Source organism: Labrus bergylta, chromosome 4 (genome assembly GCF_963930695.1).
Source record: "Labrus bergylta chromosome 4, fLabBer1.1, whole genome shotgun sequence".
Classification (NCBI taxonomy): Eukaryota; Metazoa; Chordata; class Actinopteri; order Labriformes; family Labridae; genus Labrus; species Labrus bergylta.
This window is the reverse complement of record NC_089198.1, coordinates 16,248,193-16,276,045: the sequence shown is the minus strand read 5'-3', so window position 1 is coordinate 16,276,045 and position 27,853 is coordinate 16,248,193. Positions and strand designations below refer to the sequence as shown.

The following is a 27,853-nucleotide window of genomic DNA, read 5'->3' as shown; positions in this document are numbered from 1 at the left end:
TGTATTATTAGACTGTTACTGTTGCATTAATCAGTTCAATAGGTGGTGGTGAAGATGCAGCTTTTTGTAACTCATATTTTTATTCTTTATATCTATTCTATTCAGGGATAGCCTATGGCTTATGGACATTTGTAAAGGCACCTTATTTTAACAAGAAACTTTGTTAAGTGATTCTACCAGAGCAGCAAAACAGAAATGTAGTTGAATAAAATGGAGTAAAAAAAATAAATAAGGGGGGGCGGAGAAGAGGGGTGTAGGGCTACATATATAGGCTATATGTGCTTGTATGAATTATAAAAACAATATGTATAACTTTATAACTAATATACCAATTACATTGGAAACACGTAACAAGCAAAGATAATTAGTGTAGGCTACATAAATGTGTTAGCTGTATTCGCCCCACTGTGTTGTCCCAGTAGCCTTAAATATAGCACTTCCTGTTGGTCTTTCTGAGTCCACTAGTTCAGCTGGTTGCCCTGGCAACGAGTGTATATCAAAGCAGCCTACCCGCGGTCTCTGCGCATGTCCCAAAAGTGGAACTAATTCTCCATCGGTGAAATGTTGCTTTGTAACACAAATGCAACTATACCGAGAAGTGAAACCGGATGTTTAGGTGACACTTAGCACTCATTAGATATTAAATCTGTCGAGGAAATGATTCTCTAAAACACGGAAAGTCTGCTCTGCCGGTGTCACGCCCTCTCTGTGTTACGTAAGCCTCACGCAAACCGACGCATTCATGTAGGAAACTTCAGAGCGTCTGCTCGTCTACCTATCTTTACCTGAGCTTTCAAGCTATCTGCGTCGTGCTTCAGCTTCACCTGTAAGGTAAACGCTTTAATTCTTGTGGTGTCTGTCAATATGTCGCGTTTCCTCTCAAAGTTGTTATTCAAACATTAATGGCGACGTTTGAGTCCTTATCTGACCTTTCGTTTTCAAGTCGTCCTTGCTGCCTGCTTTTGGTTTTATCTTCTCGTTGACAGATTTGTAAGTCATTCGCTGTAACAGAAGTCAAGAAAGCCCACAAGCCCCAGAATGATGTGTATTCAAATTCTTGAAAAGCTGCAATGTTTGTAATGTTTTGCAAGTGTTTGTACTTTTTCCATATTCTGACCTATTACTAAAATGAAGGGGAAAAAAGCTAGGTGAAAAACAAAATGTAAAAGTTATTTATTTAAAAATGAATAAAAAAATCTATGCATCTTTAATCGGGTCATTTAATATTGGCTGTGTTTATTTCTCTGTCAGAGTCGTCAGGATGGTTGTGCTTTCCAAGGAGTATGGATATGTGGTGTTGACTGGTGTTGCCAGCATGGTGATGGTGACACATCTGGCCATTAAAGTTGGAAAAGCCCGCAAGAAGTACAACGTGCCTGTGAGTATTGTTCAATATCTAAAGCCCTTGCTTTCTCATTTACACTGTTAGGAACCTGCTTCCATTCATTCTATGAACCCAGTAGGCTAAGTGTGCAGTTTGTTGACTTGGATTCAAACTGGGGCTGGGCACATATTTTGTAGCTTACTCTTCAGCTCTTAAGATTTACTCTACAAACATACTTGCCTTGCCTTGCAGTATCCTCAGATGTACAGTGACGACCCAGAAAATGGGAATGTTTTCAACTGCATCCAGCGTGCTCACCAAAACACGTAAGTCTAACTTTTTAATATCAGCAATACAACTTTAACTTTGTCTGTCATTGCGCCACACTTTTATGACTCAAGCAAGTAATGAATGAAGTGGTGAAAGTCAACCTAATCCTTTCACGTCCCACCAGTCTGGAGATCTACCCCGCCTTTCTCTTCTGCCTTGCTTTTGCTGGAATGAATTGTCCTGTAAGTAGATTTTTGCACCGTCATACCACTGTAGCACCTTGTCCACAATAAGGCGTTACATGCAAAGTCATTGAAGTTCACACTTTGAATCAGTTTTTTAAGTGATTTGATGGGATTCTGGAATAAGTTAATATACTATTTAAAAAAAAAAACCTTGGCATATCTCATTTCGTTTCCTTTGATTGTGTGTGTGCGTGTGCGTGTGTGTGTGGCTGTCACAGCGGGCTGCCACTGGACTTGGAGTTGTGTGGATTGTAAGCAGAGAGGTGTACGCACATGGGTACTCTACAGGAGGTAAGTAGACCATGTTGACAAAAGTTCAAAGTCATTTTCTTCTTTGGTAACATACAGCAGGGTGTAAATAAGTCTTTATTGTTACCATTATTCTTAATCAGATCCTAAAAAAAGGATGCGTGGATCATTTGGGAACTTCGCCATGCTCGGCCTGATGCTGTCCACGTTCAACTTCGGCCGCCAGCTTCTCGGCTGGACGGGACCACGGATGCGAGGCCCCTTCCGTCAGGTTAATGTTTAATGCTGAGGACCAACTCTTAACAGTGGGGCCCAATTAGTCATTCGCCTTATAGTCAAAGCCACTTCTATAACCCATATTCCTTTCATCATGTGTGCTAACCTTTGACCGATTTGACATTGAAAGTCAGGTGAGGCTAATGCTCTCTAGTGACCTGACTGGTTCTGCTGGGAGTCAAATGCCTCATTATGAATGTGTTTTCAGGCTCTCCCACTGACTGCAAGATCTGTCAGTTTGTCCCTAATTTCAAGTTTATAGAATATGCTCATGTATTTTTGCAATAAACAAATGGAGATTCTGTAATAAAAAGGGATATTTCAGAGGTAATGAAGCTTAGAGCATTGGACATTTTGTTTGTATATGCTTGACTGAAAACATCAGATTTTGTAGATCAATGAAAACCTGAAAACAATAGTTACTTACATCAAGTACAAAACATGTCAAATCCGCTCATGATTGTCTTTCTGTAGTTTTTAGATTATGTTAGTCATACTGAAAAGAAAGTTTTTGACTTGTCTTACTGATGACAATAAATATCAGTCATTGATTATAAATAATTGTGTGCTCTTTTTTTCGTGTGAATGTGTAGTCTTAGATCTGGTGCGTGTGTGTGTGTAAGGAGTGGCTTTCCTTTTTTAAATCTGATTAATCGACCAAAGTCCACTGTACTTGTGGAGGCAGGTGTTTGATATCTCTGCAGAGCTGTCAGTTAAAGAAGACCTACAGAAAAAGCACTTAGTACAATGACACAGCAAAATCCTTTAAACACAGTTTAGCTTTGCTCTAACAAGGTCCCACTGCCTCTGCATCTGCAACATGAGGCTTGCAGTCCCGTGGTTTAACTTTTATTATCAAACAATCCAGAAGAAGTTCTTGCAGGTCCACATTTCAATGACATATTATCATACATCACTGTTACTGAGACCACACACTAAAAACGCTGATAAGTCAGCTTTGTTCAAGTACATTTGAATAATACTCCAGCTAATACACATAAATCTAATGACAGTCTGAACTGGACAACTCCTTGTACCTCCTTTCATTGTTTTCAGTAAAAGCTTTTGTACAAAACAAATACATTCTTCATAAATATGAATTTTACAACACATTCAACCGTAATATTTGAATGAAACTTCAGAATGTACTCCTGCAAATTGTTTTGTTAAGTGAAGCAAGGTCTTGTCTCAGTGTGGATTGGTGAATTCATCATCAAAAAGCAAAAAGCCAAATTAAGTTTCATAGAGTAGCATTAAAAAAAAAACTGTTATGGTTAAATTAATAAATCTAACTAGAAGGCTGCAAAGATCAATGCTTTCCAAATGTAATCTGGTTCATATACTTGCATGATTGGCTGCTGGAGAGCTGGTTTGTTTATGGCTTGGGAATTAAAAGATGTCTTGCTTCTGCTGATTTTCTACAGCAAGGCCTCAATATGAAGACAACATGAGCAACCGGGCGAAATGGATTTGAAAGTGCTTTTCACTATTTGGTCACCAAAGGGATCTTCATTTATAATCAATACTTGTTTTAGGCATGTTGGCATCTTTCCATCTTAAAAGAATATCCTCACTCCGTCTCTGATATCCACACTTATATCTTTCTTGATAACCTGAGGTTGTGTATTAAATACATCAGAGGACTTCATGCTGCCTTGATCCACACTACCTAAGAAGTCCCCCAGGGGGCGATGTGACCATTCATGCCACATTAAAGTGCTGTGCATACATGAGGAGTCAGACTGAGGTGCAGAGGTACTATTTAACCGCCCTCCGGAAAGAAAGAAACCAACATGCTTTCCACCAGACTGAAGATCTGTGGAAGTTTAAAGGGAATGTGGCAAAACGTACAGCAGAATCCTCTCTTTTTAAAAGATGTTATGATTCATGTAACCAGAAAGGCACATTACTATCTCTGACCAAAAATACTCAAAACATGGTTGCATTTAGGCAAAGGCTTTCCTTAGACCAACACTGGCTCCTCTGGCGTCTCTTCTTCTCTTCTGCTCGCTGAGTGGTAGAAGTGACTGAATGGATTCATTGGATCAGTAGCTATACCTGGAGAGAGGTGTGTCCTCCATCAAATCATCCTGGAGAAGATGATGAAAACACAAAATACAAACAGTCTTTAAAAAGGACTTTGCACAGGTGAGGAAGAAATGTCACAAGGTGAATGTGTATATACTCAGTTGGTCTTGAACCCTGGTTTTGTGTTTTTCCATGTGATTCTCTGAAGTGTTCATCACAACAACTCATGCAAATGTATGTTTAAGTTATCATGAGCACACTAGATTTCAAGGGTGTTTGTAGAGAGGAATGGAGGAACAGGCCTAACAGTTTTCCTTTTATTTGTGTACTTGTAAATGATCCGCCATATTTAATAGTTACTGTTAGACAGGTTGTGTGCTTCATTAGCCGGGGTACTGGGCATCTTGACATTGATTGATTTTAAACACCAACTGATGAAAATGTCACCCTATGAACTTGGAGTGTTTATGGTTCAAACTTTTAAAAAAGTCACACATTCATAGATGATTTTCAAACATGGCCGGGAGGGAAAATCGAACATGTAGGGTTGCAATTCATCACATTTAGATGGTTTCCAGGTTTGCAAACGCTTCTCCGCTTTTTGGAAAGACATAGCCAGGTACAGCAAGAATCTGATAACGCATACGCTACTTGTTACAACAATAGCATTCAACTTCTAACTGGCTAACAAATAATAGTGTTAATAGTGTAACACGGTATTAAAGAAAAGGGGTAAATTCTTAGCTAACAGTAATGTTAGCTAGTTTACAGTTGGATTAAGGCAAAGAAAAGGCATTGATTCCTAGCTAATACTAATGTTAGCCAGATAAAGGCAAAGTTAGCTAGAAAGGAGTTGAATGCTAATGTTACCTTTAGTAACTTATCAAAGCCTAATGGGTTATCAGGTACCGTATATTGTTTTCATCTGGCATGGAGTCCAATGTCTTTCTGGGTTTACCTACAGTCTTTTCAGTTTTCTGTGAAATGAAAAGTGAATGAATTCCCTGATGTTATATAATTTGAGAATATGAAACGCAGCATTAAGGCTTAATAACATTATTTAGACTTTCCAGTCTGAGCATTATGTAAGATGTTGGCCCCAATGCAGACACTGTGAATTTAAGATGCAGAAATGTAGAAGTGCCTTTAAAAAAAGATTGGGTACATCAGAACAGTCAAAAGGATCTTTGGTTCATAGGACTGGTGAAAATATCAAAACCGGTCAATCCTACACACATCAGAAATGATACAACTGTTCTCCAGGGTAAGTTGGAGAATATAACCCTCAGCAAAACGTAAACAAAATCAGGACTTGTTCTTCAATAGCATTACTGTGTTGTAGGAACAGAAAAGTATCTCACCATGGGTAGATCCTGCAGCCGATGGAACTCTGGGTGGTTTGTTCGCTGGCGGAACTTGAGGAAGAGGACGACGAAGACGATGGCAGTGGTGATAATAAACACTGAGAGCAGACCAGCTAGCAGAGGGTCCAGAGGGGAGCTTGAGCGGGGGCTCTTATGGTCTATAATAACACACAAACAAGAAAAATTGATTATTAACACACTTTTAGGCCAGAATGAGAAAATAAAACCAAAGCAGGGTGTCCTTAAACAACACTCTCTACCCCCTGTCCACCACCTTACCTTCATCTCCAACATTTAGTTCAGATGGAACCTCCTGGTGCGTCGGCCCTGCAGGAACCCGGCCCGGGGCTGAGGTCAGAGGGAGCCCTGTGGTTGTTGGCTTTGTGGAGGATGTGGTCAGTGACTCAGACTGCTGCTGCGTGGTGGAGGTGTGGGCTGTGGAGCTGGTACCATGCATCGTGTGGGCTGGCAGAGATGAAAAGTTGGGGAGGGGTTCTGTGGTCAGCAGGGCTCTGCCTTCAGTGGTGGAGATGTGCTGTGTAGGGGTGGAGCTCTCCACAGTCGGTGTGGATGAAAGGCTGTCTGCAGGAGCTGAAACAGGGGATATCAGGGCAGAGTTGTACAGTACAAAGCAAACAAAGCATACACACAGCAAACAGAGGTAACTCGTAAAAACAGATCCCTCCCCCTGACATTAAATCTGCTATCCATAAATACTTGACAATGTCAAAAACCAGTTTGTTTGCTTTTTGTCAAAACAAATCCAGCACAATCACCTGCTGTTTAAACTGTTCATAGTTTCATTGAGTAAAAACCCCTCAAGGTAAGCAGCAGTGCCATAAACTGCAGTTCCTCTAGTGGCCACTTGAGGCGGGCTCTAAAAGCAGTTCAAACCCTGTTAGACCCCAAATTACAAAGCTCAAAATTACAGCAGAAGTAAACATGTTTGTGTCCTCTCAAAGAGTATTGATTTCTTTGCTTTCTAGCTCTCTAGTTATTCACAACAACTGTACGGGCGGGGGGAGCGGGTGTTTATACATTGAAGGTTTACAGTTCAGCTGAATTAAGGGAGGGATTGCTTTGAGTGAAAGGTGACAGCTCCATTACTAAACTTTGCTTCTTGGCTATGCTTGTGTCTGCAGTCACTGTAGCTTGTTTATTAGCTAGCTCAATGTTCTTTGCTTATTATTTACATAATCTGTGATTTTACAAATCAACAGCATAGTAATGTTTGTGTGGACATTACCCTAGGCTCCCTCCAGAGTATCTCTACATTTTGCAGGGGTCTGTTCTGGTACACAACAGGTATCAGCAGAAAAATCTTGTATGCCAAATGTATTCTAAGTTCTCAGATCTAAATTATTTGATGCAAATAAGGCTGGTAATAAGCATTTTGTTTGTTTGTTGCAGTACACTGAATTTATTTTAACCTTGGTGTTGTTCGGTCAACAAGACTGAAAATTACAATATGACTTCTGGGAACAGGCCGGCTTACAGCCCAAAACATTAATCTTATAATAAAGAAAATAATCAGTTGATCACTATATATTAAAATGTTTGAGAGTTCTTTTTTAGTAGGTTATTTGTATTGTATTGTATGTTTATACAAAGTCAGTCACTGTTTAGTTATTTGGATGATTTTTTTTATTCATCTCTCTGTTACAACTACCCATGCATTAAGAAAAGCCCACCTTATCTGTGTCTTTCATCATGAGTATACTCTCACACCACTTAAAGCACATGTGTCTGTTTACATCGTGTTGGATAGCTCATGCTGACAGTTGGGGAGGGGGTTGGGGATGGGGGTGTGTTCAAGGAACTTTGGAAGCTGTAAAATTACAAGCGCCTCTACTGTTTACATGACGTGTGAGGGAGAAAGGCTGTATTTAGTGCTCCTGCGGGCTAAGTAGCCTCATCGTAATATTACACTGATGCTGGGTGTTGTTGGAAAGACTCACGTTCTTCTATGGGGTCACAAGTCAAACATAAGTAATATAATACTCACTATAATACATACTATAATGTATATATATACACACACTATTCAACATAGACATGTGATGGATGAAGCTAAAAAAAAAAAGGTAACCAAAGTGTGTTGTATAAAAGCATTACGTTTGTTGCTTATTAATAATCCGCGCAAAGAGCCAACATGGCGTCAACAGAGGGGTTATATTTATCTGATCTGTAAAAGGGAATCTCTTTAATGAGGTTACAGCACACACTCTCCGTCTCAGTCCAGTCATGTGGGGGTCTAGGTTGTGGCTGTGTTCCTGGAATACTGCTGGCAATGGAGTGAGGATGTCTGTCGTTTTAAACAGCGTTCAGTTTGTGGGGGATTTTATTTTAAGAATCTGGACGAAGTAAACAGACTGGACTTGAAAATTATAGATGCACAATTTTAGAAAAACAAGTGAAATGATCACCATAATTCCTATGTTTCCAAGGCTTCAACTTGAAAAGAAGCAGCGTTTAAATGAAAACAGTGCATGCATGTTTGTCTGAATTACCTGGAGCTGAAGAAGTGGCGTTGTGAGCAGTCATGGAGACAGGTACTTCTGTGTGTTGAGATGTAGCCAAGGTATAGCCCGCAGTTGATGTTTGAAACGCTGTACTTTTTACAGTCTCTAAATGGACTTCTGTTTTTGTAATGGTGGTTTGAGTTGAGGTTTCTTCCTGGTCTGCAGGAATGTGTGTCCACTGTGGGACCTCATGATTTGGATCCTCTGTCGGGTCAGGAGAAATCGAGGTTTCAGGAGGCATGGCAGCACTGCTCTGACCTGTGAAATCAAAGATGAATTATAACGTATAATCAATCGAAAAATCATCATTCTGAAATAGCAGCTGTGTGAGCATGGTGAGTTTACAAGCCTCTGCAAACATTTTCTACTTCACTTTCATAAAGTTTGGGTACTCTACAGAAACAAATGTTTAAAAGAGAATGGTACTACAAAGGCCCTGACTGAATAACTAAACTGGGTCAAACATGGAAAGCAGTAACAAGTCTAAGCAGTTCAAAAACCAAAAACATGTTTATTTTGCAATCATAGCGGGCCAATCCCGAGGAATTCCTGAGATGTTAAAACATGATCAGGATGAGATACGATAATTCTTTATGATCCCCAGAGGGGAAATTCAGGGTTTGCAGCAACACAAAGACTCAGTAGCAAGTAGGTATAGTACAAAAAAGTCAAAATCAAAACAGAATAGTTCAGATAAATATTAATAAAATAAGAGGTATATACCAGGGGAATATTAAGGAGTGAAAAATGAAAATGAAGACATCATGTGCAGTGAAAGTTAAAGAGACAAATGATGATTAAAAGTGACTTGGTTTGATTATTGCAGTATTAGGTATAGCCTAATATAATAAAAGGTGCATTTAGGAGGAAAAATGTGTCTTTATGATTCAAAACTCAAAGTTATATAGTTACTTATCATTAAGTCATGCAATAGACAAACCCTTCTGGAGAAGATGAAACCAGAATGTATTCTTAATCCACTGAGACAATGCATCGTAAAAAAAAGAAGAATGTCTTGCATGCATGCATGATTTTGTTGCTGTTTGCATGTATGAAACAAGATAAATCATATTTATGAGCAATTGCAAGTCTTAACTGATCAAGAACATTCTAGTTGAAATACATTTCCTCGACCCTGGTGGTCAAAAACCTACATTGGATGTGTAAACAAACATCACATTTAGGCCACAGTTTATGAAATACAGTTCTATCTTAATTATCTTGAGTTCATTTTTAAAAAAGTGAACAGCAGCCTGCAAGCTCTGTAGCATCCTTCTGTAAGATCAATCCACGAGATCATCATGGGCTATCGAGTCCAACGTCAGCAGGATGTCAAGTCTGATCAGAGATACACACACACACACACACACACACACACACACACACACACACACACACACACACACACACACACACACACACTTTCACACACTCACACACCAGGGAGACACCTTACCTCTCGTCTGCGATGAGCCGGTAAGGATTACCAAGACGCAAAACACAAAAGTATTTTCAAATTTCATCTCATCCGCGGCTTTTTCTCTGCAGATCACAAAGAAAAAAGGACCCAACGCTTTCTCTACGCGGCAGCTCTGCTTTTCAGCTCCGAGGCTGTTTCCGTTACGTGATTTGACAGGGCACATCATCAGCGCTAAAAATATCCGGAGGGAGTCGGGCAGAAGAGGAGCAGGGGTGGGGCCGCGCGGCAAGCAGGCGGCGAATTTTAGACTCACGCGCAGAGTAAAACGCGTCACTTTTCTTGCCATAAAAAAAACCCCGAAATGTTTCACTCTCGTGCTCTGTGTTAACTCCTGTCACATTCACCAATCTCTCTATATTTTCCTCCCACATGCATCAGTTTGCAGTTGCTGTTGCTCCGCTGCTCCAATCAGACGTCACTGCGTCAGAAGCGCAGCCGTCTGCGTCAGAAGCGCCTGTTGTGCGGCGCTGTGGCATTAAAAACACACAGACAAGCTGTTAGCAAGTTTCCTTTGTGTATAATTTAGCCTATATTACAAATGTAGCGTAAAATAAAGTCACTACACAGCGATGGGTGTGATAGGTGTCAGTGTTTGTTGCTGGTAATGTGAGACAACTTTTGAGCACCACAGAGGTCAGTGTGTCGTCACGCCTGAGCGCACTACCCACATGTGTGCTGTATGAACAGCTGAATGACCCGCTGCGTCCTCTGTCAGCGTGCTAAGGCACACTTTAGAGGACACTTGTTTTTTTTTTAACAATTGCTTCTTCTTTTTTTGCTCACTGGAGAGGCTTTAATTGCTAAAGGATTTAACCAAAAGCAACAGGGAGAGCTCTTCCTTCACGCTGCGGGAGATGGATCCTCCATCCAATCCGGGAGATATCCCGGTGGAGTTGGAGTTTACGGTGGAGAATGTGGAGTCGGTAAGTAACTTGACAATAATCAGCCTCTCATGTATTGTGCGTACTAATTGTGCCTCTGTGTACACCACATTACACGACAGCTGATTTGACTGTGTTTGTTTTCTGCCACATCATTTGGATTCTGATATATTTTAGGGTTTATGTGTAGCCTACAATCATTTCTGTAAAGGCTGAACAAGAGGAGTTCGGTTAAAACTACTTTTTTATTTGTATTTGTTTATTATACTTTAACATGGGCAAATTACACTAACTGGACCTTTGCAACATGATACCAGCTATAAGCATATGCTGTCCTAATAATAACTAACACCATGTGCTTTGGATTAGTTGTCATGACAACACATTTTCTAACTGTATTCAACCAATTCGGCATGCTGTGATTAAAAATGAATCTGAAATTCTCTCAGAAATTCAACTTAATTGTGCTACATTAAATTAGTCAATTTGTTACCCAGATAAATCTCAGATTGTCATTATCGTCCCCCCCCCCCCCCTCAGAGTAGGTATGTCATGTCATCATTACTAGTATCTGTTAATATTGAGTTACCCTTTGCAAATGCTCCCATACCTTTGTATTGGTTCTTCTCCCCTTCTTCAGGCTCTCTATCAGCTGTATTTCGACCCGGACATGGAGCGTAAGAATGTGGCCCAGAAGTGGTTAACCCAGGCCCAGGCCTCAGCACAGGCATGGCAGTTCTGCTGGGCCCTGCTTGGTCCTGACAAGGTCTGTGGCTGTGTGCCTACTTAAACGTCTTTAGAACTGCACAGTTGAAGTTAAAACAGTGCTGACATTTCATCCGTTTTGAGTTCAATCTGTCTATTTCTTTTCAGCTACCAGAGGTACAATTTTTTGGTGCCAGCACCCTACACACCAAGATCTCTCGTCACTGGACCGACCTCCCCACGGACCAGCACGAGAGCCTGAGGATGCAGCTCCTCTCCCACATCCTTCACTTCTCATCCGGGCCAAAAATGGTGCTCACCAGACTCTGTGTGGCCCTTGCTGCTATGGCTCTAAACTTAATCCCACAGGCCTGGTCCCAGCCAGTGGCGGACATGGTGAGGGCCTTCCAGCCACAGACGCCTGATTCTGAGGGTGCAGAGTCTGTGCAGGAACCTCATGTACACTGCCTGGCACTACTGGAGCTCCTGACAGTACTTCCAGAAGAGTTCCAGAGCAGCCGGCTGGCTCAGGCTCGTCGTGCCCAGCTGAGGGAGGCTCTAACTGGGGAGTGGGCGATGGTGTGTCCACTGCTACGCCAACTGCTTCAAAGCCAGGACTCCTCTGTGCAGGTGAAGGAGAGGGTGCTCCGCTGCCTTTCCAGCTGGGTGGGGCTGGATGTGCCATTAGGGGAGAGTCATGAACTGGTCCAGGACTGTTTCCCTGCACTGTCCAACCCAGAGCTGTTTGACACGGCTGTGGAGACGATAGTTAATGCCATCTCACAGCCAGACTGCCAAAGGTGAGACACATAATGGATAAAACATTCAGCATTTAGTAACAGTCAGTTGTGTGAATCAGAGCCATTGAAAAATGAAGCAGATGCGGAAATACAAAATCCTGCACTTTGTCGAGTGTCTGCTTGAGGCTGGCTGCAGAAGTCACATAAAACCCTATTTAAAAAAAAACAGCTTTTACAGCAGAAACTAACATGTTTACAGCCTGGTAAGAAAAAAGAAAAGTAGTTTGATAAGCTCATGTCTTGATTGGCACACACTGTACTCGGTTAATGTTTTGATAACTCATCCGTTTTGATTTCATGAAGGACAAGCCTTATTCACAATAAGGCGCGTAACTTACCTGATTGGCTGACAAGTTGGCGCAATGTATTTGTTTGTGTGGAGCCTTAAAACCCACCTCAGCTATCGCTCTTGTCCAGCCTGTGGTTAGACTGACTGAAAGTTAGGCTGAGACAGGATTTCCCAGCATGGCGACCACGATTCGACCGTTAATATTTACAGTCAGAGCATATGTGTTTGTTATGCCTGCTGAAAATTAAAAGGGGCCAATTTTGTAAAACTTAAAATATACTTCAAAACAAACAAGTATACAAGGAAGTACATATTAAAGAAGAAGAACAACATAATATAATATGTGAACATTTGAACGTAAGGTTGACAAAAATCTTGAATACGCCTCCGCTTACAGGCTTCACCTGTCACTCCAATGTTACCCAAACACTCTTGACATGTTTCCAAGTTACTACAGCCAAGTTTCTATGTAATTCATTTAAATAATATAAATATGGTTGCACTAAGCTACAGGTTTTTCTCTGTTATGGGAACTCACTCTCTCTCACACCTGCATTACTATAAGGTAGGGTTAGATTCCAATTTGTGAATATTTATTTAGTAGATTAGCCTACCCAGAATATCAGGTAATACTTTTCATAGAAATGGTAACTTCAGTTTTCATACATTGTATTCGCTTCTGGTTTTCGTGAACTTTTTTCACATCCTGCACTTCAGTGATGGCCTATGTAGGCTACCTGACAGTAAAGCTAGGCGCAGTGATATCGTCGATAATAACATCAATTCACTCAAATGTTAGATTCTCTTGACATGTAAGCAAGTTACTGAAGGCAAGGAACTCTAATAATAATCGACAACATAGCCTACCTGAAAAACAGGGGAGAACTCAGGGTGTTAGTGTGATTTTTTTTCTCAGCTAAAAACATTTTAAAACACCGCCATTTCCGTTTGTGCAGACAAAAGCAATCGATCTCAGGCTATCAGATCAAGACCACTTTTTAGATCAGTAATCTAATCTATTGCAGCTGAAAAAAATGAAATAAAAATCAAGATATACACTTTTCTATCATTTGGATTCATTTTTTAAGCATGTAGGCCTATGGGTTGTATCAATCGTTTTATTATTTGAGCAAGTCTTCATGAATTTTAAACATATCAATGCGTTAAACATCCCAACAGACAATGAACTTACTTTGCCTTTTAACTTTTAGCAGACTCTGAGGATAATCTTTTAACTCGTAACATGTGCAGGTACATCGATGCTCTGGTGAACTTGGTGCCTCTGGTGCTGGGTCTCCATGACCAGCTGAAGGCAGCAGCTCAGGATGGGGACATGGAGACCTCACATGGCATCTGTCGTATTGCTGTTGCCATGGGGGAAACACACTCCAGGTACACACAGATGGTCACACAGGAACTGCCATCATCTAACCTGGCTTCAGTAAATGGCTTTTAACTCTTAATTTGGAAAAATGTGTTTGTGTATGACAGGGTTTTGTTGGAACAGGTGGAGCACTGGCAAGAATATCTGGCTTTAGTTAACATGATTCTTTTCTGCACCGACACCCCCGGGCACTACCCAGTCAGAGAGACCACCAGCTCCCTCACACTCACATTCTGGTACACTCTGCAGGTATGGGAAACACACAGTACATGGTTTGTGGTTTAAATCTTTCTACTATTGTTTGTTGATTGAGTGTTTTTAATAATGTTTTTGCATGTTTAGGATGACATCATGTCGTTCGAGGAGGAAAAGCAGGTTGTTTACCTGCAGGTCTACAGGCCGGTTTACTTCCAGCTGGTGGACGTGCTACTACACAAATCTCACTATCCCTCCCAGGAGGAGTACGCCTCCTGGTCCTCTGATGACAAGGAGCAGTTCAGAATTTACAGGTCAGACAAAAAAAAAGAAAAGGTTTTTCTTAGGATTTATATTCAGATAAAAACCTTTCATCCTGTGAGAAAATGTCTGTACCAAATTTAAGCAACATTTCCGCAAACTAGGTTAAACGTAGAGGCTACACAAGCTGCTTCTGTTGCATTTTGCATTTCAGAGTGGACATCTCCGACACTCTGATGTATGTGTATGAAATGCTGGGGGCAGAGCTGCTCAGTAACCTCTACGACAGACTTGGGCGGCAGCTGATGGACCCCCAGCAGTCGGCAGTATGGCAGGTAAAAGTATAACTGACTCCTATTAGAAATCTTAATGTGAGAATTGAATGGGTATTTAAACATTAGGAAAGTGAGCATCATCATAAAATCTTCCAATTAATATCTGTTGATTTTAAATAGTTCTTTTTGCCTCTTTCCGAATGTGTTTCCTCTTCCTCTGTTTTGAGTCAGACATCATGTTTCGTTTGTTGTCCTCCATCTTTAGGACACAGAGGCCTTGTTATTTGGCTTCCAGTCTATAGCTGAGACCATTGATGTGAACTACTCGGATGTTATCCCCGGTCTTATTGGTCTCATCCCCAGAATCAACATCAGCAATGTAATGCTGGCTGACACAGTCATGTACACCATAGGTACTGTTCATGCCTGACATTTGTTTTCTATTGTGTCCCTCTTAGTCAGTACAGTTGAATTTACCCAGGAAGACTTAGGTAGAAATAAAGTATTTAAACTGTAACACCATTTTTACAAATTGCAAACAAAATGAATTTAAGCGTAGTCACCATATTCATGCAGCGGCATTTTCCTCTGACGTCATGCTCAGAAAACTTAGGTTCTGTTATAATGTTACTCCAGATTGCAAATCCTATAAACACAAGACACTCAAAAGTGCTGTTGTATAAAACATTGGCAAAGATTTATTACAAAGATGTGATGACAGAATTCCAGAAATAAATTTTAAAAAAATTGTGCAGAGCTTGAGTTATGTTTTAAAGGTTAAATGCTTAAAGTAGTTGATGTTTAATGCTAGGTACTTTGTTGTCAAATATGTTATCATAACTTGAAGTATCTTCCTAGATTTCTACTATCAACTGTTTTCCCGTTGCTTATTGATTGTGAAGCTGTGAAATTCAATTTCTAGACCACATACATTTCTTTGAGCGTCAAATGCCGAACATGCAGTCTGAAGAAAATGACCGTCATGTGAATAGATTCATCTTTTTTGTCTCCTGGTATGCACTAGAGTGTCCATGACATGTACACTACCCCTCAATGACTTCCCCCTGCTGTCCAGGTTCCCTTGCTGAGTGGTTGGCTGACCACCCAGTAATGCTGGGCGGCATATTACCCATGGTGCTTCAGGGCCTTGTGAAGCCTGAGCTGTCTGTGTCCAGTGTTTCTACTCTGAAGAGGATCTGCAGGGAGTGTAGACACGACCTCGGCCCATACGCTCAGGACATCCTGACCGTGTCACAGGTTAAACATGTCATGGCCATTTCTTCCCATCAATATGATGTATGTTTTTGTATCTTTGCAATAACCATTGTGTCATCCTGTAGGATGTGCTGGTGAAAGAAATCCACAAGGTGAGTAAGCAGCCCTCAACTCAACCGGTTTATTTTCGCTTTCTGTTAACACAAACGCAGCAGCCGTCTCTCTCATCTCTCATGTATGACGTGTGCTGTTTGTGTTCCTGTATGTGTGTCTGTATGTGTGTGTGTGTGTGTGTGTGTGTGTGTGTGTGTGTGTGTGTGTGTGTGTGTGTGTGTGTGTATGCAGAGCAGCCAGTGCATGTGGTTGATGCAGGCTCTAGGTTTCCTGCTGTCTGCCCTGCCTGTGGAGGACATTCTGGTCAGACTTCACGCTCTCATCACGCCTCATGTGCAGCAGCTCGACTCCCTGGCACAGCAGGAGGTAAAGTACATAGTTCATAGGTAGTAGTACATGGTCCACCTTACATCACAGACCTTTTGGAGTGCAATTTGGGCACCTTAGCTGCCCGTTCTACTGATTGGCTTGTTCTTAAAGTCCCTCAAGCTTTCACTGAAATCGATAAATCTGCATTTCCCAAACCCACTGAACGCTCTCCAGCAATCTCTACAGATTAGAGCTCTTCCCTCTCTTGTGAAGTTTAGTATTTTTGATTTCTAGCCACTTTGTTTCCAATCGAAAGTGTTTTCATAACACAGTGTTTTAAGTGTGATTGTAACCTCAACGGCATTGGAAATGAGGAAAACCTCAATGTCCTTTTTAGAATGAATAAAGGTTCAAGTTCAATTGAATTATAAACTCCACAACTCACTCGTTAGGTAGAACGTCCTTCAGTAACAGTGGAAACCACCCCTGACCTCTCCACACACTCACAGCAGCTTTCCTTCAGTTCTTGCTCTTTCCAAAAGCTTCATATTCCTCTCTTTCTCTCTGTACAGCCTAACCCTGCTAACAAACAGTTAATAATCCACATCCTGGGGATGTTGTCCAGTCTCTTCACCACTCTCGACATCAGACATGCAGATGACTCAGAGGGAGCATCCAGCCCGAGACTCCCTCCCTCACCGAGCGCTCAAAATCCAGTAAGTTTAGCCAGAACAAATACTATATTTGTTACCGAATTACATGGGATACAATAGTCGGCTTTCATTTTCTATTCTAGCTAATACATGGTTTATACTGTTTGTGATAGATAAGAGAAGTAGCTGTTTCTTCATAATCCCTTAGAGTGAGCTTTGTTCATTAATATCATGCACAACATTTTCATCATATAAAATGTCATATAAACATCCTCTTTATTTTAATTCCAGGTTGTTGTTGTGCTCCAGCAAGTGTTCACGTTGATTCAGACCATCCTCAGCAAATGGCTCAATGACTCAGAGGTGGTCGAGGTAGGAGGCTTTCTGCTGCCTGCATAAACACACACTGTATGTCTTCGATGTCGTGTGTGTGTGTGTGTGTGTGTGTGTGTGTGTGTGTGTGTGTGTGTGTGTGTATATGATTCATGTGTGTGCATTTACTGACTCACAGCTCTTCCGTTTCCTCCCTCCAGGCAGTGTGTGGGGTCTTTGATAAGTCAGTCCGAACCCTCCTACACGACTTCGGTCCGATGGTTGCTCAGCTGAGTGAAATGCTGGGGCTGATCTACAGCGCCTTCCCACAATCCTCTACTCTGGACCTTGCACGGCAGGTGCGCCCCCGCAGATCAAGAACAAAAGCATTACATCTGTAAATGAAATGAAGGCTCTGAAAGTGCTGTAAGGACTGAACATTGTTCTTCTTTGTGATTAGCTGGTTCACATATTTGCAGGAGAGGAACAGCACATCTCTAACATCAAAAGCCTGATTGAGTTGTTGACTTCTACAACACTGAACATATTTCAGCAAGGTAGCAAACACCTGCAAAGACATTTACGCTCATCCAATGACACATTGCAGGTTTGCTCATCCGATCTGATCCTTCCTTCACAGGTCCAAGGGATCATCCTGATATTGCAGAATCATTTATGCAACTTCATGCTCAGGTTTTTTTTTATTTTTTATATTCTTTGTCTATTTTTTTCTGAATCAGACAGAAAAAAATTCCCAACATTTTTTGTTTTTCTTCACAATAAGATTCTGAAGAGGAAGCCTGATGTTTACCTGTCTGACCAGCTGGATGTTAAAGCTCTATTTTACTGTGGTGAGTATCATTTTACTGTATTCTGTACGCAGCTTGCGCTCACAGACGTGTTCATATATTTGATGTGAAAATTCATACTTCATTTTCAAAATTTCTGCCACTTTTTAAGACCAAAGAAAATCCTAATATTGTTTTTTTTCAACGGCAAAATGTAAACCTTTTCATAGTCCTACAAATTAGATAAAGTCTTTCTGATTTCTGCCTGAGAGGATCTTTTTTTTTCATTTTCTTTCAGGGATTCTGTCACTGAAGTTTCCAGAGACGCCAACAGTTAAAGCTGCCAGTCTCTTCTTTGTAAGTCAAGGCAGACATGTTGTGCACGATTTAATCGTAAAGTAAAGGCCTCACCTCATGATCAGTCGAGAGATTCTTGTTATTTTGGTGCTCTGTCCGACAGACCGAGCTGCTGCCTCGATGCAAAGATGTTCCCTCGCTTGGTGAAGTGTTGCAGAGGGACGGAAAGCTCCTGACAGAAACCATACTCCAGGTGAGTCACTCATCGGACACGAGATATGACAATCTGTATCATTTGTGACATGCTTAACTTATCAGACCTGTGAATGCATTTCATTCATGATATGGTCTGATTTCAAACTGTCATGCTGTATCTTTAATCCGTGTGCCTCAGGCGGTTGGAGGCGGGTCTCCTCGCAGTTTGACGGAGCACTTCTCTGAGGTGCTGCTGAGTCTGAACAGACACTGCCCGGCTCTGCTGTCTCAGTGGCTCAAAGAAACGCTGCAGAGTCCAGGATTCCCCTCTGCACAGGTCTCCACAGAGCAGAAACACAACTTCAGTCAACAGCTTCTGAGGTAATTCAAATACAGATCTGTTTTAAGGCCCGTTTATAGACCAGGTGAAAAGCAAAACAGTTCCTATTAGAAATGCATGCTTGTTGTGTACTCAGGCAGTCTTAATAAAAAAAATAAAAAAACACACACTATGCTGGTGTTTGAAAAGTAAGCACTGTCAGAAAATTGCTCATTGAAGGGAGAAAATATTACACCTTCATATCATAAGTGATGATTAACAACAGAAAACAAAACGGTAGTTTGTTTCCTGCTCCGTACTTTGACTGTTCCTTACATTAGGCAATAAATAGACCATCCACACACACAGTCATATTTTTTTTTTTTTCTGTGAGAGAAGCATTTGATTTTTATACTTGAAGATTATCCGGACTAAAAGATTGAAAATGATTCGTCTTAATTCACTCTAATTAAAAGGATTAAACTGTTGTTAATCGCAGGTTTCAACAGTTTTCAAAAGACTTTGTAAGGCCAAAGGGTGTGGCTCACTTTGGTATGAGTTGGTCGTCTCTTAACCGGAAGGTCGGGGGTTCGATCCCCAGCTCCTGCAGCTACATACCTGATGTGTCCTTGGCTGAGACATTTAACCCCAAGTTGCTCATGCTGCTTCGTCAGCAGGGTATGAGTGTGTATGAATGGGATTAGTTACTTCTAATGGACACTTTACATAGAAACCTGCCATCAGGGTGTGAATGGGAGTGAATGGGTGACCTGCAGTGTAGAAGTGCTTTGAGTAGTCAGAAGACTAGAAAAGCTCAAGTCCATTTACCATTTACCAATGATAGTGGCATTCAGGTTTTCTGTGCAAAGTCCGATCTGTGACCACGACGTGTTTCTCTTTCATCCAGGGAACAAACGCACAAGCGTCGTGTGAAGGAGATCGTGAAGGACTTTTCTCTGCTCTGTCGGGGGATGCAGGGGTCTGGATACTAGAATAATACTCTGAATGTAGAGAGTAAACAACCAAAATGTGAATGTCTTTTAACTAGAAATGTTCCCAATACTTCTGGACTTTTTTACTTTAGAGGGTGACACTGGACTTTTAAAACCACGCTAATGATCTGATGCAAACACACGAACGAAAGTGATTGTTATCAGGGCTGACTTGTGTGCAACATGTTTGTAGTAAGATCACTTTGTCATGATAGAAATAAAAAGTGTCACAAACGGACAAAACACAAATAAACTGTTGGTTCTTTACAGCTGCTTGAGCAACTGTGTGTGAATGTTCTCTTATTTATTGTTTCTCTTCTCTTGTATACTGCTTGTAGTTCATATTCACACATTATGAAAATATAGAAACCCCGACCCTCCCTCCTGGCCTCTTCTTCTACTTCTCCTCCTCCTCCTCTTTGTAAAGGAGAGCCTTTAAAAATGAGACGTCATGATTTTATAGAGCTTAGAAATATTCTACATGTATACTTCTGATGATATATAATAAAACAATTACATCACTTCCACAACAGAAAAGAAAACAAGACAGACTCTTTGAAGCAGACAACATGTTTCAGTGTTCGTCAGAGACATCACTTTGAGGGCGGGCAGTTTTTCTTAGAGGTCTTGACAGTGTCTTCTGTAGGAAAAAAAGATTTGAGGATGATTCTACTGGTAGTGTCTGGTGCACTGAGAGCCGGTGCTGAGATGAGAGAGGCCTAGTCTGTGAGAATCATCAGGGATTTTGTGCAAAAAGCAGTTCAGAAGGCTGCTCATCAAACCAGTCCCGACCTGAGGCGCACACTACCGTATTCTGGTGAAGAGGTTCAGCACCGACTTTGATTCCTGTGAACAGAAAGAGATCCAACATTAAAACCTGTCACTCTTTCTTAAACCCCGAAATGCCTTCATCTCTCAGGGAAAAATGTATTCATCATTTAAAATGATGATCAATATCTTGTTTAGTGACCCTTAAGAAATGAAATTCAGCTCTTTGTAATGTAGTCAGTCATGACTAATAATCCGGATGAATCCATTTTTCAGCTGGTATCTTTAACATGTGAGTGTTTCCAAAGATGAACCTGAACCTTAAAGATGTTAAGCAACATCAAACAACCAAGGTATGAAAGCTGTATATATCGAATGGACAGGGATGAAAAGCCCACGTTTAATAAGAATCAGATCATAAACACTTTAATGTCTCACAGTTACTCTTAAACACAATTAAGCATTAAGAAATACAGACACACAAAAAGTAAGAGGGATAAAATAAGAATCAGGAATCATTAAGTACAAAAAGCACAATACCTAAACAATTAAAGACTATATTTATGAACCAAGCAATGATAGGATGATTTCTTAAAATTTGCTGCAATAGGATTTAAATATATTCTCTGGTCCATTCAATACATAATGATATTCATATCTATACCGAAAAATCAATGATGTGATTTGAGAAACTTATAACTTAACCAATAAAAACATTCTATTCCTCTGTAATGCTGTTGGATTATGCATCGGCTGGTGTATATTTAAGATAACACATCAGTCTCTGTCTGAACTATGTATCAATCATAGAGAATTGTTGTGTCCATATATCGATCCATATCAACATATTGTTAAACCAGTTTTAGTTCATATGTGGCAGAGTAACTGTACCTTGGTGCAGCGTGTCTTACTGAAGACATTCCAGAAACGTAGTGTCTCATCACCAGCTCCTGTAACGATGGCCTCCCCATCCGGTGACACCGCCTGAGACGAGAGGACAAGAGAGGGGGAGAGGCGGAGAGGGGGAGAGGGGGAGAGGGGCGGGGGGGGGGCAGGGGGAGGTTTAAAGGGTGCAATTCTATGGAGTAAAATGGATAATTTAGGTTCAAGGTCACAGGAATCAATGACAAATCCAGTCGTGAAATGTACTTGATATTTTGAGGTCATTTTACTTTACAAATTAATTTATTTGTAATTCTTTACACATTGACTACAAAAGTTAATCTGCAAATTAAAGGCACTGCACGGCTACACAGGTGAGTTCAACGACTCCTGATGTTTGCTCTACTGTGGAAGTGGGAGAGTAACTGTGTACGTATGTTTAAACAAGTAAAAGAATCCAGTTAGAAACATTAACACCAGCACTCGTTTGGTTACGTCTGTAATTGCACTAATCTCATGTAAACCAAAGTGAAAGTGTCGCACAATGACATCAAACGGAGAAGAAACCGGCGCACAGCATGACGTTACAAGCCTTAAACAGAGTTTCTGAAAATCGGTGTGTTTTCAGTCACCTAAAACACAGTTGCATTTGTACCTACATTTTCAAAAAGACCCACTTATACGTGAACTAGGCCTTAATTTAGGTTTGATTTGTAAATGCTGGACTTTCACTTGTATGTTCTAGTGTTGCTTCTTATACTGAAGTCAAATATAAATATATATTTATAGTAATAATATTATATATGATAAAACATGATAACACTTCCCACCGGCAGATGATGTAAAGGTCAGCTAGTTGCACAGGCACTGAACATGGACTCTAACCTGTATTCTTACCAGATAGAGCACTCTGTAAGAATGTCCTGTCAGCTTGGCCACCTGCGTGAGAGACGGATACTTCCACACAAGGATCTGATTCTGAGAGTAGCCGTGAGTGCTCACCTGTGAACAAAACAATAACAGTTACAAAATAAAGACACAAAACCGTTTAGAAACTTCTACTCCATCGTGCCTTCTGCAGAGCTGCTGCTGGACTGTTTTCTTTTGTACATTAAAAAAAACCTCTTGGAATGATTCTTCCAATTCAAAAGCAACACTAACTAAAGAACAATCTCAGAAACAGGTATCGAAGGAGCTCCTGACTGATCCTTTACCAACAAAGACTTCCCATACAGGAGTTATACTGCACGGAATTATATTTGTGAAGGCACAGCTCGCAAAAAAACAAGTGGAAACTTCATGTATATTTATTGGTTAAGCCAAGTTATCATTATAAATGTGAAGTGATCACTTGCTTGATGCTGTCATTACATCTCTCTTATGTAAGTATAATATATTAACAATATAATGCATTTTCACACAATGCAGCCTAATAGTAATAATACCATTTTTGGTTGTCTGGGCTGTTAACATTTTTATCCAAACATAACGATATGTCCATCTCTTCCATCCATTATCTAAAACAAGTATCCTGTTCTGGGTTGCAGCGGGCTGGAGCTGATCCCAGCCGTCATTGGGCACTTTTTTTTTTGAAGATGAATGAATTTTAAAAATGACATCAAAATTGTCTGAGAATCACTGATATTAGTGCAGAGAGATTAAATCCCCAACATGAAGGTCTATTCATAACTCTGTATGTGTGTTTAAAATGCTTCTCACCAGTTCGTTGGCATGTTTGGACCAGGCCAGGTTGCAGACCTGGGAGCCGGTGTCTGTGCTCTGCAGGGCCTGACCCGTCAGCGTGTTCCAGAAACGAAGGCAGCGGTCTGCAGTGCCGCCCCCCGATGCCAGCAACCCGTGTTGGTGGGGGGACCATGCGATTGCCTTCACCGCCGCCAGGTGGTCACTGTACTGCTGCACGGGGAGGAGGCTTGAGCTGTTCCACACCAGTAACTGAGCAGGAGATTAAGAGGAACAGGAATATGATCACTCTGTTTAAGAAGAGTATTTATTAATACAATTGTCAGTAAAAAAGTTCAAAGTGCCTCACTTTGTTGTCGTTCCCTCCAGACGCTAGGTGCTGGTGGTCAGGAGACCATTTGAGGCCGCACACTTCCTGTCTGTGACCTTGCAGCCTCCTCTCTGCAGAAGGGGGGGTTCTGACGTCCCTCTGCAGGATCACTCTATCCCGACTCCCCGACGACAGCTGCTCTCCATTCCACGCCAGAGCACCTTGAGACAAAAGGGAGAGGGTCTCATGTTTCACTGTGACTGTCTTGAGTCAGTCTGGTGTTTCTTGTTTTATAACAACACGTTTGCTGGTAGAAATAATCATTTGGACCTAAGGGTTATTGTAAAATGCCAAATTCTATTATTTGTTAAGGGATTCTCTTTTTTTATATACAGTATTTTTCTACAAGCCGACTCAAAAACATCTGAGCCATCAGTTCCTAACTGACCTACACGTGCAGAGTGACCCTCCAGACTGGTCAGCTTCCTCCCTCCTGCTGCGTCCCAGATCTGAACGTAACCTTTGTGTGTACCAACAGCAACCAGACTCCCCTGATAGAACCAGAGCAAAAGGCAAACCCACTATTATTTTCACATTATTGACTCTTTTACAAATAGTTAATTTTCTCTTACAAATATTAGATTCAGCTCACCCTCTCATTCCAACAAACTGATGTAACAGAGTCTCCATCCACTGACAGGTCACACAACCTTGTCACCTGTTGAGATAAACAGAACACGTGTGTGTTATACAGATATTGAATGTTTCATTTAACAGCACTTGGGCAGTACTCAGGGAGTGACCTGGCACCTCTCCAGCAACCAAACCAACTTCCATGCTTTCGCTCGGTACCGGGACGTGAATGGTTGAACGTCTGGTTCCCAACACAAGTCAGACAGAGCCACTGCCGCCCCCAATATATCTATGTACAGTATATTGCATCTGTCCCTATCAATAAAACATATATAAATAAAAGGCTAATTATTAAGGCTAGCTACAAAAGACCCAAAAGTCCCATACACACCCTTATTAAAATGTCCATTTTGAAGCAGAAATAAACTGGTACAAAAAAATGCTTTTTGTCTTAAAGACTAATGTCTTAGTCGACACACACACTGTGGGGTTTAAAAAAAAAAAATCTGTTTTGATTTTATGATAGAAGAGTTGTGTATCTTTACGGGTGTGACTGGTCTGACTACAAGCGGGTGTGCTGTAACTGTTTGTCAGTAACTCCCTCAGCTGCACCTCTGTGTCTGTCACTAGGCATCCTATAACCATCAAGAGATAAAGTTTACTTAAACGTGTTAAACATAAAGTAAATAGATACAATGTTCCTGGAAGTCTGTCATGCCTGTCAGCATTCATTAAACAGTTTTTTTCCAATCGTGCTGGTCTTTTCTAGCTAATTATCGCTTTTCTGTCTGTCATAGAGATCAAACAATAAAATAATGTCTCTAAGTCTTCCTCTGACCTGGCTGGTGCAGGCACTCCACAGGTAGACACAGGCTCCCAGTCCGACACTGAGCAGGTTTCCTGCTGACCAGTCTACCAGGTTGAGGTAGAAATCATCCTGCAGCTCTGGAGCATCCAGCACTTTGAAGGGGATCTTTGAGATCTTGCGGGCAGGTTTTCGAGGGGAGCGGAGCAGCTTGTGACTACAGAATAATGAGAAGACAGACTAGTTATCTGATTGTGTAGATTAAGTACTGTTTGTGTTCAAGGTGCTGCATGTGAACATTGTCATACCTTTTGTTACTAAGAGGGGAAAGGGAGTATGGTGAAACTTCATTATCGCTATTGAAAGGCACTCTCTTAGTGTGGACAGTGTACTGCAGGAAAAAAACACAGAAAACAGAACTATTTAACGTACAGTGTCATTCTTTTCAATATGTAAGTGACTTAAAAAGAGCTGAATAGCACACGTTTTAAATGACTTGTACCCTAAAAAGGCTTTGAGAGTCTTGAGAGAGGACTGCATGGCGTCGGTCGTCCGTGTGAGGGTCAGGCACGCTCTCTATCCCAGCCCCAAGTAACTCATTCCTCAACAAAGCTGCATAGGCTACAGCATCTGCAGGGATGGGAGTGGAAAAGGTGATCAAAACCCAGTTTGTTGAGAGATATTGGAAGTCACAAACTACAGGGATGATTCACAGAAAGCACAAGTGCCTGACCTTTGCTTGAGTCCGAGCTGGCATCTTTAGCTTTATGGTTCTGGTTTGGGGAGCGACAGTTCTCCTGGAGAGAAAAAAAAGAAGAAAAAGAAATGAGCATGAATTTTTGATACAGCTTGGATTACCACTTTGTTCTTGTGAAGCACGACCACAGGTCATGTGACTGGACTAATGGCTCACATTGGCGTAGTGGAAGTTGATGCTCCAGTTGCTTCCAGCGCGGGTGGGAATGAAGCGGTCCCCTGACTTCACACTGACAGGACTGCAGGTTGCACTCACACACTGAAAGACCAGAGAGAGCATATCAAACATTTCCTACATTCCAGTTATAATCATGTGATTTAGTAGAGAATGATTCACATTTGATTGTGTACTGTCCTTATTATAATGATTTAAGAACACTTTGGATGAATGAAATATTTGCTTAAGGCACTAAAATGTTTTGAAACACTGATGACAACAGAGTGGGACATCCCAGTTTGATCCCACAAGAGGGAGCGCTGTTGTACTGGTTATCAGCACAGCCGAGGTCAATGGCTCCAGCACAAGGGTTTATAGTTAGTATAGTAGAGTCTCTATAGTAGAGACAATGTATTGTAAAAAGTGAAGGTGCACAATTTAAACAAAGGAAGTGCATGTCAGTTGTGTAAAATAACTCAAATCAAAATCCTGAGTGAAAAAAAAGGGTCACATTCATGAAAGGATAAAGAAAAGTGCTGCAATTGAATTATTTTCATATCATTGAAATTTAGCAGGGGCAGAGAGAGATTTAGCCTCTTTGTAGCATAGAATAGTATAGTTCAGTATTTTATCATTCTTAACATCTAATCTAATCTAAATAAATTGCCACCATTGTTTGTAGAGCTTTGAACCCTTCAGAATGATTGTTCTATATTATTATTTGTAATCCATGCATCTAACCTGTTCTTCTGTATTAATTGCAAACCACTGGGCTCGTATAAAGCTGTGTATTGCTGCATATTATGACACTATAATAAAACAAACCCACGTCAAATCATTCAACAGGGTTATACTACGTAGAAAAAACGAGGCTGTAAAGGACCTTTAAATCGGTCCAGTATCCTGTTTATCCCATACTGTCTGCGGAAGAAGGACTCACATACACACACACACACACACACACACACACACACACACACACACACAGGCCTACGTGTAATATCCTTACATCCTCACCTTTGACAGACGGGCCTCGGTCGGCAGGTTCTGGTGATTGATTTGCCTCAGCAGCCGTCTCTCGTACTCCTGGTCCATCTCCTCCGGCCCTCTCCGATGCCCTCCCCCCCCTCCCGCCCCCGCCCCCCACCCACCCCCCCCTTACAACTCCGCTCTCTCCCTTTGAGGAAATCCACACCGGGTCCCCATCTCTGTAGAAAACAGGTCAGAAACCAAATCAACCAGCTAGTGTAACACAGACAGCGTATTATCACGCTTTACGTGCATGTCAGCGAAAGTAAGGTGGTATAAATGTCAGTGACACGATTTGAAGAGGTTAATTAAATCTTAAAGACAGACATATTAAAGCTGAAAACCCCAATCAGTGTGCTAATGACAGCCGCACCGTTGTCATGGCATCGAGCTCGTGCACAAATCAACCTATTTTTTGTATTATTTTTTTTTAAAAGCAGAGAAACATCAGCTGACGACCCTGCAGCTCAACAGTGAAGCCCACCTACCGTCTGACTCTCACGGTGCTTCAGGTTACCACGTCAGCCGTCATCTTCCGATAAAATACTGGCGCATCAGCGAGCAGATTGTGGGGGGAGGAGGAGGAGGAGGAAGGGGGGGGGTTTCTTCCGAACAACAGCAGGGTATGTAAATGCCAACCCGACTTGGTTGATGTTGTTTATGTTCTGGACAAAGATGGCGACCAAATCAGCTGTAGCAGAAATTCCTTGGTTGACTTCTGCACGGCTCAGCAGCGACGCCTACCGGTGACACGTGTGCGCTGCATTTAAAGGGGCATTATATTTATTATTGTTTTTTTTCTTTTTGGCCACGCGGACTCGCTGTTGCACCGCAAAATAACTTAGCCAGTGCTCCCATGAAGAGAAAGCCTTGTACAGATATGATGTTTTAAGTGGAAACAGCATTTAAGTTTATGTCATGATGAAAGTTAAGAAAATGCTTAACTTATATTTGAACAGAAAACAGAAAGTAGCAGAATAAAACCTTACCCTGAACCTACTTTTGTTCTTATTTTATTTTTGTCTTCCAAAACATTTTTCTGAAGAATATGTAAAATTGTGTTAAGAAAA

General features: G+C 41.2%; 4 protein-coding genes across 5 annotated transcripts; 2 read left to right on the top strand and 2 right to left on the bottom strand.

The window, feature by feature from the left end:
* Positions 1 to 670: 670 nt before the first annotated feature.
* Positions 671 to 2,925, top strand: mgst3a (microsomal glutathione S-transferase 3a). Of its 2 annotated transcripts, none has more exons than XM_020651117.3 (6): positions 671 to 831; positions 1,252 to 1,378; positions 1,577 to 1,650; positions 1,779 to 1,836; positions 2,058 to 2,130; positions 2,232 to 2,925. In XM_020651117.3, the coding sequence occupies exons 2-6, from the start codon at positions 1,262 to 1,264 to the stop codon at positions 2,369 to 2,371; spliced, it is 462 nt and encodes a 153-aa protein (XP_020506773.1). In that variant the 5' UTR covers positions 671 to 831; positions 1,252 to 1,261; the 3' UTR covers positions 2,372 to 2,925. The 2 variants fall into 2 exon arrangements, with proteins under 2 accessions (XP_020506773.1, XP_020506782.1); XM_020651126.3 differs by having other exon boundaries at positions 678 to 826.
* Positions 2,926 to 3,134: 209 nt separating this feature from the next.
* On the bottom strand, positions 3,135 to 10,183 carry si:ch73-344o19.1 (uncharacterized). Its single transcript, XM_020650697.3, has 5 exons — positions 9,735 to 10,183; positions 8,267 to 8,536; positions 6,036 to 6,347; positions 5,754 to 5,914; positions 3,135 to 4,454 (listed from the first exon to the last, which is right to left on the bottom strand). Exons 1-5 carry the CDS (start codon positions 10,042 to 10,044, stop codon positions 4,410 to 4,412), a joined length of 1,098 nt encoding a protein of 365 aa, XP_020506353.1. The 5' UTR covers positions 10,045 to 10,183; the 3' UTR covers positions 3,135 to 4,409.
* A 115-nt stretch (positions 10,184 to 10,298) lies between these two features.
* On the top strand, positions 10,299 to 20,035 carry LOC109996510 (importin-13-like). The gene is made up of 21 exons (XM_065953860.1): positions 10,299 to 10,681; positions 11,280 to 11,405; positions 11,513 to 12,144; positions 13,685 to 13,825; positions 13,925 to 14,066; positions 14,160 to 14,326; positions 14,488 to 14,608; positions 14,814 to 14,961; positions 15,624 to 15,805; positions 15,889 to 15,915; positions 16,109 to 16,243; positions 16,759 to 16,902; positions 17,131 to 17,211; positions 17,373 to 17,510; positions 17,612 to 17,708; positions 17,792 to 17,844; positions 17,936 to 18,002; positions 18,238 to 18,296; positions 18,400 to 18,489; positions 18,631 to 18,812; positions 19,658 to 20,035. The coding sequence occupies exons 1-21, from the start codon at positions 10,613 to 10,615 to the stop codon at positions 19,740 to 19,742; spliced, it is 2,886 nt and encodes a 961-aa protein (XP_065809932.1). The 5' UTR covers positions 10,299 to 10,612; the 3' UTR covers positions 19,743 to 20,035.
* fzr1b (fizzy/cell division cycle 20 related 1b) lies at positions 19,994 to 27,446 on the bottom strand. Its single transcript, XM_065953866.1, has 14 exons — positions 27,272 to 27,446; positions 26,772 to 26,962; positions 25,755 to 25,856; positions 25,575 to 25,638; positions 25,344 to 25,471; positions 25,150 to 25,232; positions 24,875 to 25,058; positions 24,056 to 24,121; positions 23,852 to 23,954; positions 23,443 to 23,624; positions 23,112 to 23,345; positions 22,290 to 22,394; positions 21,402 to 21,494; positions 19,994 to 20,588 (listed from the first exon to the last, which is right to left on the bottom strand). The coding sequence occupies exons 2-14, from the start codon at positions 26,847 to 26,849 to the stop codon at positions 20,547 to 20,549; spliced, it is 1,464 nt and encodes a 487-aa protein (XP_065809938.1). The 5' UTR covers positions 26,850 to 26,962; positions 27,272 to 27,446; the 3' UTR covers positions 19,994 to 20,546.
* Between the last annotated feature and the right edge of the window lie 407 nt (positions 27,447 to 27,853).

What these genes read in the sequence shown, in the direction of transcription:
- LOC109996510 (XM_065953860.1), top strand. Translation starts at nt 10,613, where the DNA reads ATGGATCCTCCATCCAATCCGGGAGATATCCCGGTGGAGTTGGAGTTT. An exon ending in ATGGGGGAAACACACTCCAG is followed by an intron (nt 13,826 to 13,924) that starts GTACACACAGAT and finishes TGTGTATGACAG; the next exon opens with GGTTTTGTTGGAACAGGTGG. An exon ending in TTATGCAACTTCATGCTCAG is followed by an intron (nt 17,845 to 17,935) that starts GTTTTTTTTTAT and finishes CTTCACAATAAG; the next exon opens with ATTCTGAAGAGGAAGCCTGA.
- si:ch73-344o19.1 (XM_020650697.3), bottom strand. Translation starts at nt 10,044, where the DNA reads ATGGCAAGAAAAGTGACGCGTTTTACTCTGCGCGTGAGTCTAAAATTC. An exon ending in CGGCTCATCGCAGACGAGAG is followed by an intron (nt 8,537 to 9,734) that starts GTAAGGTGTCTC and finishes TTGATTTCACAG; the next exon opens with GTCAGAGCAGTGCTGCCATG. An exon ending in CGCCACTTCTTCAGCTCCAG is followed by an intron (nt 6,348 to 8,266) that starts GTAATTCAGACA and finishes CCCCTGTTTCAG; the next exon opens with CTCCTGCAGACAGCCTTTCA.
- mgst3a (XM_020651117.3), top strand. Translation starts at nt 1,262, where the DNA reads ATGGTTGTGCTTTCCAAGGAGTATGGATATGTGGTGTTGACTGGTGTT. An exon ending in GCAAGAAGTACAACGTGCCT is followed by an intron (nt 1,379 to 1,576) that starts GTGAGTATTGTT and finishes CTTGCCTTGCAG; the next exon opens with TATCCTCAGATGTACAGTGA. An exon ending in CAGCGTGCTCACCAAAACAC is followed by an intron (nt 1,651 to 1,778) that starts GTAAGTCTAACT and finishes ACGTCCCACCAG; the next exon opens with TCTGGAGATCTACCCCGCCT.
- fzr1b (XM_065953866.1), bottom strand. Translation starts at nt 26,849, where the DNA reads ATGGACCAGGAGTACGAGAGACGGCTGCTGAGGCAAATCAATCACCAG. An exon ending in ACTCTCAAAGCCTTTTTAGG is followed by an intron (nt 25,233 to 25,343) that starts GTACAAGTCATT and finishes TTTTTCCTGCAG; the next exon opens with TACACTGTCCACACTAAGAG. An exon ending in GGAGTGCCTGCACCAGCCAG is followed by an intron (nt 24,122 to 24,874) that starts GTCAGAGGAAGA and finishes TTATCTCAACAG; the next exon opens with GTGACAAGGTTGTGTGACCT.